General features: G+C 42.7%; 1 protein-coding gene across 24 annotated transcripts in view; it reads left to right on the top strand.

Moving 5' to 3' along the window:
* The window catches only part of Dlgap1 (DLG associated protein 1), a 779,881-nt gene that overhangs the window by 626,928 nt on the left and 131,754 nt on the right, over positions 1 to 21,199 (top strand). For all 24 annotated transcript variants that reach the window (XM_004853200.3, XM_087194445.1, XM_004853199.3 and 21 more), the window contains 2 exons: positions 12,345 to 12,522; positions 19,622 to 19,862. In XM_004853200.3, the coding sequence (XP_004853257.1) occupies positions 12,345 to 12,522; positions 19,622 to 19,862 (419 nt within the window). The remainder of the gene's footprint in view (positions 1 to 12,344; positions 12,523 to 19,621; positions 19,863 to 21,199) is intronic.

The raw sequence follows: 21,199 nt of genomic DNA, 5'->3' as shown, positions 1-21,199 counted from the left end.
ATAGTCTGATATTAGTATAGCCACTGCAGCTCTTTTGATTTTTGTTTGTATTCTATGTCTTTTATAGTCATTTTACTTGCCATTTGTGTTTTTTAATCAGAAGTATAGACAACATATAATTGAGTTCTGGGTTTTTTTATCCAGTCTGGCTATCTGTCTTTTAGTTGCATAATTTAATCCAGTTACATTTGGTCATTTAGTGTAATTATTTGCATAGTGGAATTAAGATTTTCCATTTTGCTTAATGTTTTCTATGTGTCTTTTGTTTCCATACCTTCTCTATTTCTCCATTACCGTTTTCTTTTGCATTATACATACACAGTGTAACTTTTTTATAGTGTAACTTTTTTCTTGAGACCAAGTCTTGCCATGTTACTCAGGCTAGTTTTGAACTTGTGGGCCCATGCAATTCTTCTGTCTCAGCCTGGCAAGCAACTGGAACTGTAGGCATGGACCACCATGCCTGGCTACTGTCTATGTTTAAATTATTTTCATACTAGTTACTCTGGAGATCACAATATGTGCCAGTTCATCCTAATTATTAACTTGACTGGATTAAGCAGTGCCTGCAGAGGTGCCTGAATTATGGGGGTGCTTTACTGATCAGTAAATTGATCTACTGTTGTTTGCAGCTGAATGTGCCATTAGGACATGGGGCCAGTTGGAGGAGGTGGTCACTGGGGCTGTACCTTTGGAGGGTGTATCTCCTATTACACTTACAGTTATTAAACTTAATGGATGTGCTCTTCCCCCAGTGTTCTACTTCCCAGCCATCAAAAAGCAAACACTTTCGCACCACGGTGCCCTTCTGCCATGATGTTCCCGCCTTGGAGTCAGCTAACCATGAACTGAAACTTCTGAAATTGTGGACCAAAATTAACCTTTTCTCCTTTAAGTTGTGGGTGTAAGATATTTTGTCTCAGAGGTGGGGAAGCTGACCAACACACAATATGAATTGAGTTCGGATTGACATTAATTTACTTCCGATGATGTATAGAAGCTTTGCTCCAACATGGCTCCCTTCCCTCTGCTCTCCTTTGTGCTTCTGTGGTCATGTAAATTGCCTCTTTCTATTTATACAGATCATCCGTTTTAATTTAGGATTTCTGCATTTATTTCAATAAGTTGGAAGGAAAAGTTTCCAAACTAGGTTTGTGCAGTTTTTTCATGCTTACCCCTGTAGTTATCTTTACCAGTGCCCTCAGTTTCCTTGTGTGTATCCAAGTCACCATCTAGTGTCCTTTCTGTTGACCCTGAAGAACTCACTTTAGTATTTCTGGCAGGGCAATTCTGCTGGTGATGAATTCTCTCAGGGTTTACCTATCTGGAGAATGTCTTGATTTCTTCCTATTTTTCAAAGATAGTTTTCTCTAGATATAGACCTCTTGGTTGCCTGTCTTTCTTTTTCAGCAACTTGAATATTTCACTTCAGTGTCTTCTGGGTTCCATGGTTTACAATAAAGCCGCTGTTCGTCTTATTCAGGTCACTCATATATAATGAATCATTCTTCGCTTTTTTATTTCCAGATTTTGAGTTTGATTTTTGACCCTTTGACTAGGATATGGCTAGAGGTAGAGCTCACTGAATTTATTATACTTAGAGTTGTTCAACGCAATGGATGTATAGATTAAGGTTTTCATCAGATTTGGGGAGGTTTTGACCATGATTTCTTTGATATATTTTTGTCCGTTTCGCTTTGCCCTCTCCTTCTGGGTCTCCCATTACATGTATCTTGGTGGGTTTGCTGGTGTCCCACAAGTCCTTATGACTCTGTTTATTCTTTTCATTCTGATTCTTTCTGTTCTTCAGATTGCATAATCTCTCTGTGCCTGTTTTTATTCTCTGTGCCTATTTTCAACTTTAATGATTCTTCCGCCAGCTCAAATCTGCCTGCAAGTCCTCCCGTGAATTTTTCATTTTAGTTATTTAGTTATGACTAAGTAATGAGAATTTATTCAGCTACAGCATGTATTGTAGTTATTTAGTTCATTTCCTAAGTTTGTTATTATTATTTTGATCTCCAGAATTTATGTAGGAATTTTTATGATAGCTACCTATTTGATGGTATTCTGTAGTGATACATGGTTTTTATTACTTTTTTCTAAATCTTTGTACACAGTTTCCTTTAGCTCTTTAGGCATATTTATAACATTTAAATTCTATTAAGTCCAACATCAGGGACTCCTGCAACATTTTCTATTAATTGTTTTTTCCCCAGGGTGTTCTATACTCTTATTTCATGGCATGCTTTTATTGAAAATTGTGCGTTTTAGATGATATATTAGCTACTCTTAAATCAGATATCCCTCCATTCCCTTTTTATTTTTTGAAACTATAATTAAAAAACAGATACAGGGCCAGGGATTTAGCTCAGTGGCACCTCCCTCACAAGCACAAGGTCCTGAGTTCAATCCCCAGAACCAAAAAAAATAAAAAATAAAAAACAGATACAAAAAACCCAGACACAGATTGGTCACACGAAGTAAATATATGACTTAATTATTTCTTTTAAAGAACATTCTTAAAACTACCACGCAGCTTGGAGCCTCTCCAAGTACTCCAGCAATGATCACAAGTATCTTCTTCTCCTAAGAAGTAGCCACTATCCTGATATTTGTGATAATTACTCCCTTGCATTTACTTCTTTTTATCACCCAAATGTGCTTCTCTAGACTTCATCCTTCATCTTGCCTATTTCTTTATTTTAGCATATATTTTGAGTTGCTTAATCTACACATTTAGCTGTGCAGGTTTCTTTTTGTCATTGAGACTGTTTTGTTTTGTTGATTTTTTTTTTTTTTTTACCCTGAAACTTCTTTTTTTCAAGACTTCCCTGGACTGATTCTTAGATTCAGTATTCCCTGTAATGTGCAGTCACCAACATCTCTGCTTCCTTTTTTTTTTTTTTCTTTGTGCCAGAGATCCAACTTGGGACCTTGTGCTTGCAAGGCAGGCAGCAGAACCACTGAGCTAAATACACGGACCTCCTTTTTTTTTTTTAATTCTTGCTTTTATTTTTAAGTTTTGATTCTTTATATTTACCCTGGGGTCATCATAGTTCAGAGATCAACCAGGTATATTGGTATAACCAGGTATAAGGTATATTCGCCAGAAAACACCTTAAACCAATAAATCTTCCACCTTTAGCCAAGGACATCTGTATCTGAAGACACACATTCAAATTTCAGACAGCATGCAGATCAGCCCCAGCTGTTACTTGCTGCTTATCCAGACTCTCAGGATGAGCCACAAGTGAATCACCAAGCCTCTCTCCCTGCCCCATGTTTCCCAGGCATGCACACCTCCCTGTGTGAACATGAAGCCCTTTATATCCTCAGCAAGATGCAGGACATTTAATATCATCCACTGCCATCAGAGTCGAGTCCCTTGGACTTTCTTTTAAATTTTCAGCCAGGATCTTGTTTGCCCCAAATTACAGGCTTAAGTAGCTATGATGTTAACAATTTTAACCAAGAGCTACTATTTTCAATAACAACAAATAATAAGAACTGGGGAGCTGGGGATTTAGCTCAGTGGTTCCGGCACCTGCCTAGCAAGCGTAAGGTCCAGAGTTTGATCCCCAGTACCCCCCCCCAAAAAAGAAAGAAAGAAATAGGAACTGGGGAGATGGATCTTTTGCAAAAGGAAAGGAAAACAAGGTGGAGGGAGAGAGGAGGGCTGAGAGGGAAAGGGAATCCAAAAGAATGAAGATGTACCGACTCCCCACACTGAATATAATCATCATGTACTGCACACATGGACTAATAAAAATTTTAAAATGCCAACCCTGAAGGAGGGTTTTCCCACAGACTAGAGCTCCCTTGCAGATCAACTAGCACCAGGACCCGGGAGTGGAACTGTGGGATTAGCAAAATATCAACCGTTCCCTGAAGGTGGCGGTGCCCACAGACCTTCAGAAAGGTGCCTCCCTTCTTTGCTTGTGCTGCCATCTGTCGAAAGTTGTTACTCCATGGCTTGGGGAGCTGGAAAATGGGAGTATCCCCAAGTTAAATTGCCACAGACCCCAGTGGGGTTTTTTGCTAGGATGATTTTTTTTTTTTTTTGGTACCAGGAATCAAACTCGGGACCTTGCGCTTGCGAGGCAGATGGTGGCATCACTGAGCTAAATCCCTGGCCCTCTAGGATGATTTTGTTTGTTCTCTGCCTTTGGTTTCCTAAGTTCAGAAATGGTTGATCTGGATAATTTTGCCAATATATTAAATGAATTCTACTCTACCTTTCCAAAAGTCCCACTGCTATGTAAATTTCCCTGTTATTTTATCTTGAATATAACTTTCTATAAAGCTTTTAAGTGCTGACGTAAATATGTACCTGATTGTGCATAACAGCATTAGTCAAAATAACCACACACAAAAAAATGAAAACAAAGCAAATGTCCATCAGTGGATGAATGGACAAATTGTGATATATATCCACACAAGGGAATGTTACTCAGCCACAAAAATGAATCAAGTATCAACACATGCTACAACATGGGTGAGTCCTGAAAAACATTGCACTGAGTGAAAGAAGTCAGGTGAGAAAAAGCCATAGATTGTATGATTTCACAGGCATGAAGTGCACAGAACAGGTGTGGGCACAGAGATGACTGGCAAACCAGTGGTCTCCTTCTAGGCTAGGGGTGGGGAGAGGTCGTGACTACTCAGAGGGACAAGACTGTTGGGGGGGGGGATAATGAAAATGTCCTAGAAATAGATCATGGTTATGTTTACAGAATTCCACAAGTACACTAGAAGCTACTGAAGTGCACACTGTAAAAGATTAACTTTATGGCATGTAAATCAAATCACAATAAAGCTTTATAAAAATCTTCTTGGAGATCTATAAGTGAAAAGAGAAATTTGAAAACAAACCATCTTAGGTATAGAATAATGATCACATGAATTACCTTCCTCATTTATTCATTCCACATTTCATGAGATTTTTCAAATGCAGTGCCTGGCATGAAGGAAGCACTAGATTAAATGCTGTCCTTTATTGCTAGTCATTTGAAAGAATTCTGTGTCAATATGCCACTATGTAACTATGTATCAGAATAAATTAAATGTGACACTGCATTCTAAGGGTTTAAAAATCTAAAGACTATGCAGACATTTTTTAAAAAAATAACTACAGCAATGGGGAGAGAGATAAAGACCATCCCCAGAGTACACATGGCGGGGTGCTGGCAAGAACAAAGGAGGATCTCTGGAGAGAAATGATCCAGATATTCTCTAACACCTAGCGACCTGCTAACATGCATTGAAATAAGAGCCCTGTGGGTGGAGTGGAGGGGGGAGAGTATTTCAAGCAAAGGAAAACGTGTGCAAGGGATACAGAAGAGGACCATGTCCAAGCATAGTACACAGGAGAGAGCAGCAAGAGGCGATGCTGGAAAGCTCGGTGAAAGAGGAGGCTTCCCCCTCTAACTTCAGATGATTCGCGAAAGAGTTCTAAGGAAAGGCCCAAAACACCTAGCAGGAAAACAGGTGACCTTGAGACCATAATGTTGAGACACGCAGTAAGTCAGACACCCGAACTTAAATGTCACATGGTTTCATTTAGGTGAGAACCAGAAAGTATAAATAAATTTAAGAGAAAAATAAAAGATAGAGAGTAGGAATCCGGGATATAGATCTAAAAGAGAAGGGGAACAAGAGGTGTAGGAAGGGAGAGGAAGGGGAGGAGAGGGCATGAGAAAAGAATTAAGACGTGCTTTGCACACACACACCAGCTCCCCCCGAGGAACACAGTCATCATGTGCCACAAACAGAAGCTATTCAAAAAAGAAAAAATAATATCTAGGGGGAGGAGAAGGATGCATTTGAGGCTGGAAGGGGCCAGGAGTCTGGTTAGGAAAAGCAAGATAAAGACTGAACTGAGGAAGGAGTGGAGCGTGAAACGCCCAGGAAGAGAGGAAGCCAAGTTTAAATGTGTACAGAGAGCAGGAGTGAGAAAGTGTCGTGATCAGCTGGCTTTGGATCATTTACAGAAGGAGACGGAGTGGACTCGCGGATTTCCAACATGGTTGACTGGGTCGGTCCAGGTGCCATTTGCCTCCGTGTGGAGTAAAAGAGAATAATTTTCAGGAGAAAGGCACATATTTACTTGGGAGTCATGATGACCTTGGGATACCTGGGGAGCATTTCGAGTTGAAATTTCATTCCACGTTTAGCTTTGAATTCTAGGAGAGATCTATGGACCCCAGAGAGATGTGTGTGAAATTAGTGCAAACCAAGTAATCGGAGCCGCTGAGTGGATGAGACTCATTGTCCGAGGAGACAATGTAAAGAGAGGTAAGGTAAACAACTGTAGCATCTTAGGGAGGAAAAGCACTTAAGGACGAGTTAGGGGACGAGAGACTCAAAGGAGCATCCAGGCAAGATTCCCTGAGAAATGAAAGATGGAAGGGAATGGAAGAGTAGAAGCCCAAAGGTTCCGTTTGAATCACCTTCACCGAGAGGAAGGGGATCAAGGCAGGAGAGGGCAGGGTCCAGAGGGGAGTAGTGAGGGGTAGGAATCGCCCAAGTGTGTCATATGCATACCCAAACCGGCCAAGGTGAGACTCACTGTTCTGTAGAACTAGCATGCATTAATAAAAAAATGCCTTCAATAATATGCACATTCTTGAAGCCATGGTTTCTTTACCTGTAGAGTGGTATGAGCAATAGTAAGATGTTTAATAAGCGCTAATAAACATCAAGAATCATTATCAGGTGGAAATAACTCAAGAGGCACCAATCCAAATAAACACCTTTAATAGAAGTTATCATTTTGTAAAGGCTATAAAGACATTACACAGGAAGTTGATGAGAAGCGAGCTGAACTCAGTTTACCAAAGCAGATGGGTGAATAAAACACTCTGTGTTTGAGTCTCCAAAACTAATGGCTGCGCACTACCACCGACCAAGTACTGCTCTCCACACGGGACAACAAAGCCTCTCAGCTAAACATGAGCCTTCATTAGCATGATTGGTGAGAGCCAAAATGCATTCATACCAAACATGCTATTTCATACCGAAGCCAAACACATTCATGGTCAAAATGGAACCAAGTTAAATCAGGAACACGTTTCCCCCTGGGTGCACAATGTAGAAGTCTGAGTCAGGACAGTGAAGGACAAAAATTGGGGTACAGATAATCAGTGTGATGGCCCATCGGCTCCAGAGCTTCTCCCTTTGCCATCAGTGACCCAGAATGATGAAGCATTTCCTTCTCCGGAGGAAGAAATAACCAACCATCCAAAGTCACATTAGTCACGTGTTTAAAAGTTGATCATTTTTCTCTTTTGAGACATTGGCGTAAAACCTTGTGGCCTGAGTGTTATTACATCTTCTCTTCTTCACCATAGCAGCCTCATCATCAGACTTCCCATCAGCCGGGTGAGGTGGCGCACGCCCATAATCCCAGCACTCTGAGGGAGGCTGAGGCAGGAGGATCACCACAAGTTCAAGGCCAGCCTGGGCTACATAGTGAGACCCTGTCTCAAAAAAACGAAAACAAAGGATATGATCGTGAAAGGGGACTCGGTGGGTAGTGGGGTCAAATCTCACTTCAGTTCTAATGAACCAGGAAAAGCAGTAAGTTCTGTAAGTAGCTTGGGAAGAAGAGTGGAACGGATGGTTGTCCTCTCAGGAGGCCAACCTGGAAAAATGGTCTATCACGAAGCCAACACCCGAGGGTGTGTACACTTCTCTCCCCCGCGGAGCAGCTTCCCTGCCTGCCGGGGTGAAGGCGGGGTCTGCAGCACCCTGCGCTGCCTGCTGGGTGTTGCTGCGCCCTTTCTGCTGGCAGCGGCAGGCTGGCTCTCTGGGGGATGAGCTGAGTCCATTCCGTAGACTCCGTTTTATCAGGAAGGACTCACTGGGGTAGAGTTACTAGGGCTCTTCTGAGCGGCTTTTCCCTGTGAAATTCTGGAATTGTTCCTATTTCATAACAAGTGGCCAGGGTGACTGCTCAGCCACACTGCATTTCCCCATCCTGTCCGGCAGACGCTTATTTTTCAAAACACCAGACTTTCACTTCTTTAGAAAATGCCCCATTTACGACATAGCCACCCCCACTTCGGCCCACTCTTCGCTGGGAGTAGCGTCATATGTTGGCAACAGCACAGCTGGAGGTCAGGCTGTAAACAGCCAGGGAAATGCATTTGTCATCCAAACCTTCAGTTCTGACAGGAAAATGGACTTTAGGTTATGAATGCCTCAAACTAGAGATCTCTTTTGCTAAAAAATGATCTTCTAGAGAAAATGAATTTTTTAGTTTGTTGGTTGGAATTTTTGGCACAGTTATATATAAAGGGATTGGGTGTGAACCACCATAAATAATAAGAACAAAACACTTGGAAAACACTCAGAGGTATGTTCATGTTTGAGAGCAACATAGAAATCCATAGGGCACTGGACAGTTTCTTGTTTATAACAAACAAAGACATGAGAGATTTACTCTGGATCTTGTGTTCTACATCTATTTTAATTTAATCTCTACAAATGAAAATAAAAAGTGGCTGCTAATCAAATTCTGAGGTTTTAGGATATTTGAGATTATCTTTTCCAGCTATGAAGAAATTCCATATCCACTCTAAGAAGGGGTATAATCTTACACATTGCTATGAAGAAAACTTTGGGGTTCTCTTTTCCATTTGAGGACGTTCACGTGGGTGTGATGCCTAAATTTTTTTTTAATCAACATTTCTGTAATTACTAGTGAGACCATGCATCCTGCTATGCATATGGTAGCAAGTAAATTTATTTTCCTGTGAATTTATGTCTTTAATTTCCTGTGATTGCCTCTTTATACCCTGTGCCTGTTTGTATGAATAGCATTAAGTTTACTTTAGATGCTGTGATGTGGTCCCGTTTCATTGTGCTGTGTAGTGCTCTCAACACTATTTGTCTTAACTCTGTTAACAGTGTTTCTGGCTGAACAGAAGTTTACAACCCTCTATGCTCTTCCACTTGTCACTTGTCCTCTTAATGGCTTATAGATTTAACACTAGGCTTCTTCAGTCTTTCCCTGTCATAGTCCTCTGCCTAAGGTTTTACAGTGTTTGTTTATTTCCATAATATGCTCATAACTTTTAAGTTTTTAGATATAGAAATTAATATTCTAATACCCACTGTTCTCATGGTTGCAGACCTGCAAGGTGAAGGCCATTCCCCGCTTTGCTTATCTACTTGTTATTTCCTGGCTGTTCTGACTCTTCTTACACATTCTCCACATTTATATTACATGTGGACTCTCCCATCCATCAATTCCTGTCAGTATGCCTGATACTTAGTCCTTAGCACTGTGGTATAGGTATTGCAACCAAATTAACTGGTTTTCCTTCCCTAGTTTTTCCCCACTTTATTTGGGTTTTTTTGTTGTTTTTGTTTTTGTTTTGGTACCAGGGATCGAACTCGGGTCCTTGCGCTTGCGCAGCAGGTGGCAAAACCGCTGAGCTAAATCCTCGGTCCCTATTTATTTTAATTTTAATTTGCATTAGTCCGTGTTTGTGTGCATAATGATGACATTCACTGTGGGGAGCTGGTCCGTGTACATGACACATCTTCATTCTTTTATTTCCCCTTCCCCTCCACCTGTTTTTTTCCCCCAGCATCAGATTCATTTATTTTATACATTCTTATTGAGTTAATTTTCATAAATGTAGATTGACAACCAGACTAACAGGCCAAAAAACATATAAAACAAACAGGACAATTATGCTAAATCAAGGCACACTTTTAGAAACGTTGGCCTTGCTGGATTACAATAACTTTTTTTCACTTTTTTCTGTCTGTATTTCATTTTCCCACTCATCTTGTGAGGAAATCTGATGATACTGAGGCCTCATATAATTTTATATGGCTTTATTGAGTTATGACATGCATGCTGAACATTTCAAACATACAAGTCAATATTTTACTGTATTCATGGAGTTGTACAATCATCACCAGCATCGATTTTAAAACATTTTTATCAACCTAAAAAGAAATCCCCTACCCTCTAGATAGCACCTCCAACACTACTGTCTTCCCTGTCTCTTGTCCACCCACTGATGCACTCTGTCTCTCCAGACTCACCTGTTTGGGACACCGCACCGCGCATGGGAGAACTGGAATATGTGGTCTTTAGTGACCCTCATCTTTCACTTAGCACAGTGGCTCCTAAGTTTACTCATGTGTAGCCTGTACCAACACTGCATCCCTTTCTGTGGCTGAATTAAATGCCACTCCAAGGATATAACACATTTTCTCTGTTTACCACCTCATGGATATTTGGGTGGTTCTCTCTTTGCGTCTTAGAATAACGCTGCTGAGAGTCTCACAGAAACTTTAAAATGAATTTAATACATTGCAGTAAATTCTACAGGAATTTTTGTTATAACTCGATTAACATTATAGATTAACTTGGAAAATTAAATTTTTTTACAAAATTGAGTATTTCTACGAGAAAAACTGTTAAATTTGTTTTGCATTTATTCAGACCTTGTTTATTGCCTTCCATGAAGTTTTACCAGTTTCTTCATAAAATCCTGGAGCTTCTCTTTTTTATCTCTGTTGAGTTTACATTTTGCCAAATTGAATAGAATTTTTAAATTAAAATTTCTATTCAAGATAAATGATATAGATGATTGGTGGGTGATTGATATATAATAGATATTAAAAGATGGTAGATATTGATAGACCATAAATATTTTTTAATATCCTTTTTATTTTTTATTTTTATTTTCTTGGTACCAAGGATCAAACTTGGGACCTTGCACTTGCAAGGCAGGTCCCGGAAATAGATGATAGATATTGACAGATGATATAGATAGATACAGATGATTGATAGAAGAGAGAGGAGACATAGATGAGAGCAGTACATGGATGGGCAGATATAGATACAGAGCTATTTGTTGCTACTAGAGAATCCAAAACTAAAAATATGGCCCCAGGAAAAAAACAGATACCAAGGGAAAGTTCATACAATACAGAATTCTGGGGCAGGACAACCACTGCTATTATCTCCCTCCCTAAGATGTATAGGAAAATTATTTTAGGGTTGAAGAGAATTTTAATTGCTCTCTAATGTCATCAGATCTTGATGGTTTCTTGTCAAAACATTTCCTCCTGTGAAGAAAAAGGAACTTGTATACACTGTTGATGGGAATACAAATTAGTAGAGCCACTATGGAAAACAGTATGGAGGTCCTTAGGATCCAGCCATCCCTCCATAAGGTATCTATGCAAAGAAAATGAAATTGGAATGTTGAAGAGACATCAGTGTCCCCATGTTTATTGTGGCACTATTCCCAGTAGCAAAAACATGGAATCAAGCTAGATGCCCAGCAGTGGATGGATGGACAAAGAAAACACAGTTGTATACAATGGAATATTACTCGGCCATAAAAAGAAAAATCCTGTCATGTGTGACAACATGGATAGAACTGAAGGACATTATGTTAGGCGAAGTGAGCAAGGCAAAAAAGATGAGTACTGAATGTTCTCACCTAAATGTTGAAGCTTTAAGTAGTTAATGTCATAGAAGTGGAGAACAGAACAGGGGTTAGCAGAGTCTGGGAAGGTTGAGGCAGACAGGGATGGGTAGCAGGTGGTTAACAGGTACGGGGTGCACTAGGATAATTTATAATGTTCTGTAGGGCAGTAGGGGGACCATGGTTGAAAACAATTCTGTTTCACAATAGCTAACAGAGAGGAGTTAGAGTGTTCCCAGCGCAAAGCAATGATGAATGGCTGAGTGACGGGTATACCAGCTATCCCCATCCGATCATTAGGCACTGTGCACAGGTGGTGAAATCTCCCACTGTCCCCCATAAATATGCAGTTATTATGCAGCAGTTAAAATTTTTAAATTAAAACTTTTTTTAAAGAACCCCAAGTATAAATATAAAAAATAATAGGAAGGGGCTGGGGATTTAGCTCAGTGGCACCGTGCCTGCCTTGAAAGCACAAGGTCCTGAGTTCAATCCCCAGTACCACCAAAACAAAAAACAAAAAAACAACAACAAAGATAATAGGAAACTAGAGACAGATCTTTTGCAAATGGGAAGGGGACTAAGACATGGGGGAATAAAAAGAATGAAGACTTGTTTGCACATGGACCAACTCCCCACAGTAAATGTCATCATTATGTGTGCTAATACAAATAAATAACAAGATATTTAAAGTATAATAAAATTTTAAGAAGAAAGCAAACATGTAGACTCAAAAGAAGTCCTCCCGGGGAGACACCATGGGGTTTCTGCTCCGGACGATCGGCTGTCCTGTCGTGGGCGTCGCTGCTCCCCAGATGACCGCGGTCTCGCTGCTGCGCACACTTGTCCTGTGGCTAACGCACCCTCCCGCTGTCCCCCCAGGATCTCCAATGAACACTCGCCCAAGCTCCAGATCCGAAGTCACAGCTACCTGAGGGCGGTGAGCGAAGTCTCCATCAACAGGAGCTTGGACAGCCTGGACCCCGCGGGCCTGCTCACGTCGCCCAAGTTCCGCTCCAGGAACGAGAGCTACATGCGCGCCATGAGCACCATCAGCCAGGTGGGCGCGGGCCGCGCGGGGCTGGGACAGAGGGGGCAGGAAGGGGCACTGTGGGCCCAGGCAGAGGCCGGGCACCCGCCGCCCACAGCGGGCTCCCGGTGTCCGGGAGGGAAGGAGGGCCCTCTGCAGGGCACCGGGCATGGAGGGGCCTTGGGAACCCAGGCAGGGCCTTGCAGGGCTGTCCAGAAGGACACACACAGCCCGGAGCCACCAACCAAAGGAAAGTCTCATCACAGAGGCACTAGAGCTCGGAGCAGACCAGCCACCCAGAGGCCTGAGGTGCGACAGGGCGGTAGAGCCATGCTTACTGTGTGTTGGGCCCTGGGCTCCCCCCAGCAGCACAGAAACAAAAATGGCCAGGGCAGGGCATCCTGGGCCAGGGATAGTGACCTTAGGGCGCCTGGAGGAACTCATCCTGTAGATTTAGGGGCCACCAGAAGACAGAAAGGACTTCTTCAGAGCCGACATAAGGAAGGGTATTTATGCCAGGCATGGTGGCACACACCTATAAACCTAGTGTTCTGGAAGCTGAGACAGGAGGATCACAAATTCAAGCCCAGCCTGGGAAAATTAGCAACTTACTGAGACCCTGCCTCAAAATAAAAAATAAAAATAGGGCTGAGGATGTATCTCAGTGTGAAGTACCAAAATCTCCAGTATCACGTGGGAAAAGGTTATTTTTTAAATCACATTGGAAAAAAATAAAATAAATTACATTGGAGGCTCTGAACTTAAATTTATATCACAAGCTTAAAAAATAAGTACCATACCATTAATTCAGTTAATATTTATTAAGCAAAACACTGGACCAGACTTTTCAAGTAATGCCTTTATGAGTATACATAATACGTGTCCCCTAAAGGTTTACGGTCTCATGGAGGGCTTATGAGAAACATAAAAATTCTGTCACAGACATTATGTACTTGGCCAACACAAAAACTCTTGGAATTAACCATCAGATCCACCTTGGCTTAGGAACTTCATTGGTCACTCTGCCAGTTCCTTTATATCTTCATATTAGTTCCATACATACCTGTACAATATGTAAGTAACCAGATATTAAATGGGACTTTCCCTGTAGCCACACTATTGTAAATAAGATCCCAGAGTAAAGGACAAAAAAAGAAAAAAAAAATACCCAAGACTTTAAAGAGAAGGCTTCTAGGAATCAGATCTAAAAATACACATTTTAACAAATTCTGATAAAGTAGCATTTAACCTGAACTTTGGAAAATGCCAGCTGAAGGTATATTCAAGGAATAATGAGTGTTCTGGCTTGGCTGGAGCTCAGAAAACTTAGGGGGCAGCCATGGGAGAGCCATTCTGAAGTCTGTCCTGGAGCCTTCTTAATAAATGTCTTTGCATGCCAGCCCAAGGGAACTGGACTTTGGTCAATAAGAATGACATTAAGTAAACAGGAATAAAACACCAGTGTTGAAGCAAGTAATAGGTATTGTATAAGTCACTTTCCCATCACATGGCTAAAATACCTACTATACCTGCAACTTAAAGGAGAAGTTTATTGTGGCTCACAGTTTCGGTCCATGGTTGGCCAGCTCCAAGGCAGAACCATCATGGTGGAAGGGCCTGGTGGAGGAAAGCTGCTTACCTCATAGCAGCCAGGAAGCAGAGAGAAGGGGGGGGGCGGGGCAGGGAGGAGAATGCACCCTTCCGGGTCATGCCTCAAGGGACCCACCCCGACCTCATCAGTGATCCACTGAAGAGCACACCCCCCATGATCCACTCACCCTCCAGAAGCCCATGAGATTTTGGGGGACATTTTAGATCTAAACCACAACAGAGATAAGCAGAACTGATGGAGGATAATTAATCTGGTAACAACATGTAGGGAAGATTGGAAAGGATGACGAGCTAGCGGCAGGGACTGGTCTGGAAGATGATCGTGGAGATGAAAACGGATGCGCCTGGTGAGGGGGGTGACTGCGGTTTGATGGTGGTGGGCGTGGGGACACAGTGAGGCATTTGTATGGGTGAGATGAGGGTGACAGGATCACTGGGCACACGGCTGTCAGAGTGGCCTTGAAGTAGGGCCACTGCTCCATTTTCTCACTGCCATCCAAACAGAGCTCCCTGTGGAGTCCTCCACAGCAAAGGCCACACCTGCACCAGGTCCAGGAAAACCCCCGGGAAGGCCGGCCCGGGGGACCCCAGCAGTGAGCCCTCTGCTCCCCCACTGGAAAGGAAATCTCTAGCTGTGTGTGCAGACCCATCCGTGTGATTAATGGTCAGTGGTGCCCACCAGCCTCATCTCAGGAAAATAGTTAGAAGCTCATTTTGGTGCAATTCAGACTTGTTTCATCCTAATCTTTTTACAATAAATATTAAAACTTGTTGAAGCATACCTTTATTCTGCACAGTCCTCTTTCAAAACTATTGTGCAGTTTATATTCAGCTTTCATGTGTGCAGAATACAAGAGTGGGGTTAAAATGGGGGGTACTCATACCCACGTATGACTTTTAACATGTTTAAAACAAGGGAATCATGGGGAATCAAGGTGCCGTGCAGCTGGCTGCAGTTAGTCCCTGTCCCATGGTGCTGACCTGCCTTGGGACAGCATCCTTCCTGGGGGTGCTTAGTGAAATGTCACCAAGTCCCTGTGGCATGGGACAAAGAGCACTAAGCTTCTTCAGATTGATGCTGAGATCCCACAGTGTGGTCATTGGACTCTACTTAAGCACAGAAAGCATCAATGTCCTGAATGCATTCTGAATGATGCATCATCTTTCTTTTTTTTTTTTTTTTTTTGGTACCAGGGATCAAACTTGGATCCTTGCACTTGTGCAGCAGGTGGCAAAACCACTGAGCTAAATCTCCGGCCCGATGCATCATCTTTCTAACACCACATTCAACTTCCATGGAAGACAGTCTCAGGATAATTTCAAACTTCCAATTACAGTTGCTACTTTGTCATCATTCAGAGGAGGGGAATTTCCTCCTCAAAGCAGTACAATTGTATACACTCTAGACTGTTCAGAAAGGAGTTGGCTTGTGCTATGTCAGAGATATTTTCTTTGATAAACCACTTGTAAAAACTAGAGTCATATTGAAATATTGAATTCAAGTGCACTATAGCCTATTCAGTTTAGAACCTGACCTATTCATCAAAGATGCCTAGAAAGATGAAAATAAAATTTTGTAACCCAAAGAATTAGTCTAGAACAACTAAATTTTTTGTTTCCACCCTTGACTCATAGAGGCAAAACAAATTGTCCTTGTATGATCCAGAAAAATTGAGAATCTTTTCATAGGTTTAGTCATTTTTCTATATTGTACTATTTATATCTAAAAATGGGTGATTTTATAGAGTAGGTCTTGAAAAGAATTATAGAACGTCAGATTTTTTTTAACTATCTCATGTAATAACTACCATTTCAAATTACTTTATTTCTTAATTTATTTCAAGTACAAATCCTAAGCATCTTAATCTGGAAGAGCAAACTGAAAGTCTACAGATAAGGATTTGGGGTGGAGCTCAGTGGCACTGCTCCTGTCTGGCAAGCGCAAGGTCCCGAGTTTGATGCCCAGTACCAGAAAAAACAACCAAACAAAAGTCTACAGATGTATTTTATCCGGTGACATATTAGATTACATCTTCTTTTTGTTCTTGACACTTGGAATTGAGCCCAGGGCCTTCACACTGAGCTACATCCCCAGTCTTTTTTTTTTTTTTTTTTGGTACCGGGAATCAAACTCAGGACCTTGCACTTACAAGGCAGGCGGCAGCATCACGGGGCTAAATCCCCGGTCCTGCCCAGGATGATCTTGAATTTAGGATGCCCCTGCCTCAGCCTACCAGAATGCTGGGATTTCAGGCATCCACCACCATGCCTGGCAGTTTTTAAAAAGTAATATAAGTAGGCAGTTTTTGTGCTTAGCAGTGAAAACAATAGCTTAGCTGTGACTTTTGACTTAGTACATCCTTTCACTGTGAGGTGTGTGTGTGTGTGTGTGCATGAGTGTGTGTAGAAATGAGACCCAGATGGATTAAGTGTCTGTGTATACACAGCTAGCCGGTGACAGAACCAAAAGACCCCGGTATTTCCTAACTAGTTAATTACTCAACACCCCCTGGTATTGGCGCCAATAGTGGTGCTATCGAAGAAGCCATTAAAGACTATGAAATTCATGTCAAAGAAAGACTCAGAGCAATCACAAGAGGCTCTCCCTGGCCAAAAATGGAGCAAATAAGAATAACAGAGTACATTTAAAGTTATTGCATTAGTCACGTTTCCATCGCCGTGACAGCTTTCTGGGATAAGTCACCTTAAAGGAGCACAGGCTTATTTCAGCTCAGTCTGCGAAGCTGCCTTCCATGGTCACAGACGTGTGGCTCTAGGGCCTTGGGGGAGGCAAAATATCATGGCGGGGAGCGTGGGTCACGAAGCTGCTCACTGCTGGTGACCAGGACTGGAGAGCAAGGGCAAGGGATTGGAGTCCCACGAGCGCCTTCGAGGCCACGCCCCAAATGACCTCACTTCCGCCCACTAGGCCCCGCCTTCTAATGATTCTACGGCCTCACTATATAGCAGAAGGATGCCTTTGGAAGACACTTACCAAACTACAGCAACTAGCAAACATTTTTTAATCTATCATCTATTTTGATCCTTTTTTTGAATTTTTTGTTGTTTTGATTTGGTTTGTTATAGTTTTCGTTGTTGTGTTGCTGTTGTTGGCAGTACTGGGAATTTAACTCAGCCCTTTCACACTGAGCTACACCTCAACCCCATTTTTGTTTTTTATTTTATTTTTTATGTTCTGTAAGTTGCTAAATTGCCCAGGTGGGCTCAAACTCAACAGTGCTAGGATTCCAGGCATTCACCACCCTGCCTGGAATTTTGATCTTTTTAAAAATCAACTCATCACCTCCAGGAGACAAGAGGGAACAAATGATTATCTCAAAGGAAGAGGGAGAAATCAGGCATCTATCTTTCCACCTCCATATGATCTAAACCACTGAGTAACCAGAAATTTAAGGCAGGATGCATTTCTTTATTAAAATTCTCCAACTAGTAGTTGTAAATTTAATGATAGAAATAGAATATTGCCACTTCACAACTCTGATGGAGTACTGGATCTAGGCATTGAGCATAAAATGATTCTCAACAACATAAAAAGACAGCCCAGACCCAATGTGCACTTTGATGAAAAAGCATGTGGCCGCTAGTCATGCTAAAAGGTCTGGTCCAGAGCCAGACCAAGCCTCAGGGGACAGTTTACAATTTTCAAGAGACACAAAAAACAGGAGCACATGCCCAAAGCATCATGAGCATGAAATCAGCAAAACCTAAAATGTGGGAAGCTCTGTCAGTCTGTCAAATGACACACACACATTCTCCAATAGAAAAATTGTAATAAAAAAAATACATACTGATTGTACTAAGAATAACAAAGTACATTTAAAGTTATTGTGTTAGCTTTCCATCACTGTGACCATTAGATAAGTCAGGTAGATAGATATGCTTAACCTAGGCAACTAAGTAAAAAACCAAACAAGCTGTAGAATTGTATTTACTTGATTCAAGTTGTATTAAAAAAAAAATAGATGGGGAGCAAGCATATCAACTCTCTGCTAAGACAGTTTAATGGCTATTACCTTGACAGGGATAAATATTTACTATTTCTTTCTGATGCTTAGTATGCCATTCAAAAGAGAAATACCAAGAAAAGTATTTATATAAGAAGAGATATAGATGTAGACACATGTATAATATAGTTGGCTTTACTGTTTACTGAAAGTCATTTCAAACTTACATGAGTCACAATATCCTGCAGTCTTCTGTCCACCCTTGACCCAGATTCGGATTCATTAACTACAAGCAAATCACACTCACCCACTCTTTCCTTCCTTCACTCCATTTAATAGTCTCAGGTACCCCATCCCTTTACCTCTAAATGTCTTATCGGTAATGACATAGATGTAATTTTAATATGGATGTATGTAGTTATTTGCCTTGAAAATATACAAAGATTTTTTGTCAAATTAGATAAAATATGTGAAAATACTATTTTTATGTGATAAAGATTTCTTATTAAGAAATGCATATCTCTTTCTAGTAAAATATCTTAATTAGCCATTCTTAGCTGAGGCTTTAAGAAATTAGCCATTCTAGAGCACATCTCTGTGTAGCACAACAAAGATTTTTAACAGTATTTGATATGTGTTCTAAGCTTAATTAAATTCCTAATTACTCATGAATTCGATATTAGGAAAAACAGACAAGAAGTCCTGGAATGTAACAGAAAACTGCTCCCAAATCTTCATGCAGTCATCTACAAAGTGAGACACTGACTGGAACATCTAGTTAATCATAATTTTTTATAAACAGTTCTTGAGCTCAATGAGAGTTATACACAGAGGAACATAAATCAATAAAAACTGATTCCTCAAAAAAACAGGAGGGCTGGGCCGGGGATTTAGCTCAGTGGTTCTGGCACCTGCCTTGAAAGCTCAAAGTCCCGAGTTTGATCCTCCGTACCAAAAAAAACAAAAACAAAATCAAAAAAACAGGAGGGCTAAAACCATTTATTAAAAAAAAGAGAGGCCCACTTCAAAGATCTTTTTAAATGTACTTTTAAACAATTTGTGTACCATATCAGCTGTTTATAAGGAAGAGTGAAACCTGTACATAATGTGAGAATCTTGACAGTGCTTTCCACGGTATGACAATCTGGATTTAGTCTATTTCTGCACGAGAATTTGAAGCATGTTTCCATACATTGCGCTTCATGAAGCATTAGCCAAAATGGAAACAATCTGGTCATCTGAAAAGGCGGAGTAAAAACACTTGTTGCCAAAGTGTTTGCGCCGAACAGTTGCCCTGGACACGTGAGCTCTGCACAGGGCCCGTAAAACTCCAAATTCCCGTCTGCACCCCAGGAGGAGCTGGGGCTGGGGCTCAGTGGTCAGCGCTTGCCCAGCATGCGGGAGGCCTTGGGTTGGAAACCAAGCCTCTCGGGGGTAAAAAAAAAGGAAATAGGGAGGAGGCATGGGAATAAACCAAGCTCCCTCTTGAAATCGGTGCCCCTGGAAGGAGGGCGGGGTGGTCCGCAGGGCACTGACCCCGTGCTGTCCCGCAGGTGAGCGAGATGGAGGTGAACGGGCAGTTCGAGTCCGTGTGTGAGTCGGTGTTCAGCGAGCTGGAGTCGCAGGCGGTGGAGGCTCTGGACCTGCCCGTGCCTGGTTGCTTCCGCATGCGGAGCCACAGCTACGTGCGCGCCATCGAGAAGGGCTGCTCGCAGGACGACGAGTGCGTGTCGCTGCGCTCGGTCTCGCCGCCGCGCACGGCCACCACGGTGCGCACCATCCAGAGCAGCACGGGTAAGTGCGCGCCCAGGCCTGGGCCCTCTGGGCTCCCGGGCAGGGCTGGCTGTCGGGCTGCGGCCTGGGCGCCCCAGAGCTGGACGCGCTGTTCTCACTCCAATACAACCCGCGTGAGTCCCGAGGTCTGAAACACCCGTGGGAACCGGGAGCGCACCCCCAGCCAGCTCCACTGGACATCCTGCCGGTTCCCTTTTATTACAGCGGGAACCAGATTTATTTCACTCGTTTAATACCTCCTGGCATAATAAATAGCACCGCCTTCTCCCGCTAAACCATATTTAGGTTTCTGCAGCTCAACTGTATTTTTATCAGTAGATTTTTTAGGTGCAAAGGCACAGAAAGGTAAGAGTCGTTTGCATGCCTCTGGGAGCTACATAGTAACAAAGCCTCGAGCTGCGTATGACTATGGAACTACAACAGAGCTCCAAGGACAAAACCCCTTCATCTGAATGGAGCTTAAACTGACGGGTGAATTCAGCATAGCTCCCACAGAGAGATTCTACTGGAAGATCACCAAACCTAGAGCAGGACAAGTAATGATGCATCAATAGAAAGAAAGTCCTGGCCAGGATCCTTTCGTTCTAGGTACAGCAAACGTCGGTAATTATGCAGCCTGGAACTTTGGCAGGCTGGAGGGCTAAATCCGCAAACTGGAGCTTAAAATCCCACTCCCTAGAGACCTGGAGTTGATGGAGGGATTTGAAAAGCACTCGAGGTTAAGGTTAAACAAAAGGGTTGCGAACTGGGCCCTGGTCCTCGGGATAAAGGAGAGCGGAGAGCGAGGCTCCAGGCAGCCCAGCCGCACTGCGCACCGACTGTGACTGTGCCCCAGCTGGTCACTGCAGCCCGGACAGCGGGGTCCGCGCTCCCTGCTGGGACACGCAGCGACCGAGTGCCGAGCTCAACGAGACAGGCCCACAGGGAGGAAAAGTGCGTTTTCAGTCAGCCGTGGGCACGTGTGTATGTCTGCCTCCACCCGCGACTGTAGCTTTGAAGGTCTGCTGTGAGCTTATGCGTGTCCGTGTGTGGTTCCTGTCCCCCGCTGCCCGCCCAGTGTTCGCTCCCTCCTCTCTGTAGTGATCTTGCGCCGCCAGCTGAAATCACTGTCCCCTTCTCCCCTGGGGAACTGGGATGGGGACAGTGGGGATGAAGCTTTTCTGGGGTTGAAGAGACACCAGGTGCCCTACTCCCCTTTGTCATTAAGAGACAATTTACTGCCCGGTGTAGCGATACATGCCTATAATCCCAGCACTTGGGAGCCTGAGGCAGGAGGATCGCCATGAGTTTGAGGCCAGCCTGGGCTGTGTAGTGAGTTCAAGGCCAGCCTGAACTAC

This window comes from Heterocephalus glaber, unplaced genomic scaffold, assembly GCF_053883595.1.
Source record: "Heterocephalus glaber isolate CG9 unplaced genomic scaffold, H.glaber_assembly_v1.0 deba00000331, whole genome shotgun sequence".
Taxonomy (NCBI): Eukaryota; Metazoa; Chordata; class Mammalia; order Rodentia; family Bathyergidae; genus Heterocephalus; species Heterocephalus glaber.
Note: the sequence above shows the minus strand (reverse complement) of the source record. Positions and strands in the feature narration are given on the sequence as shown.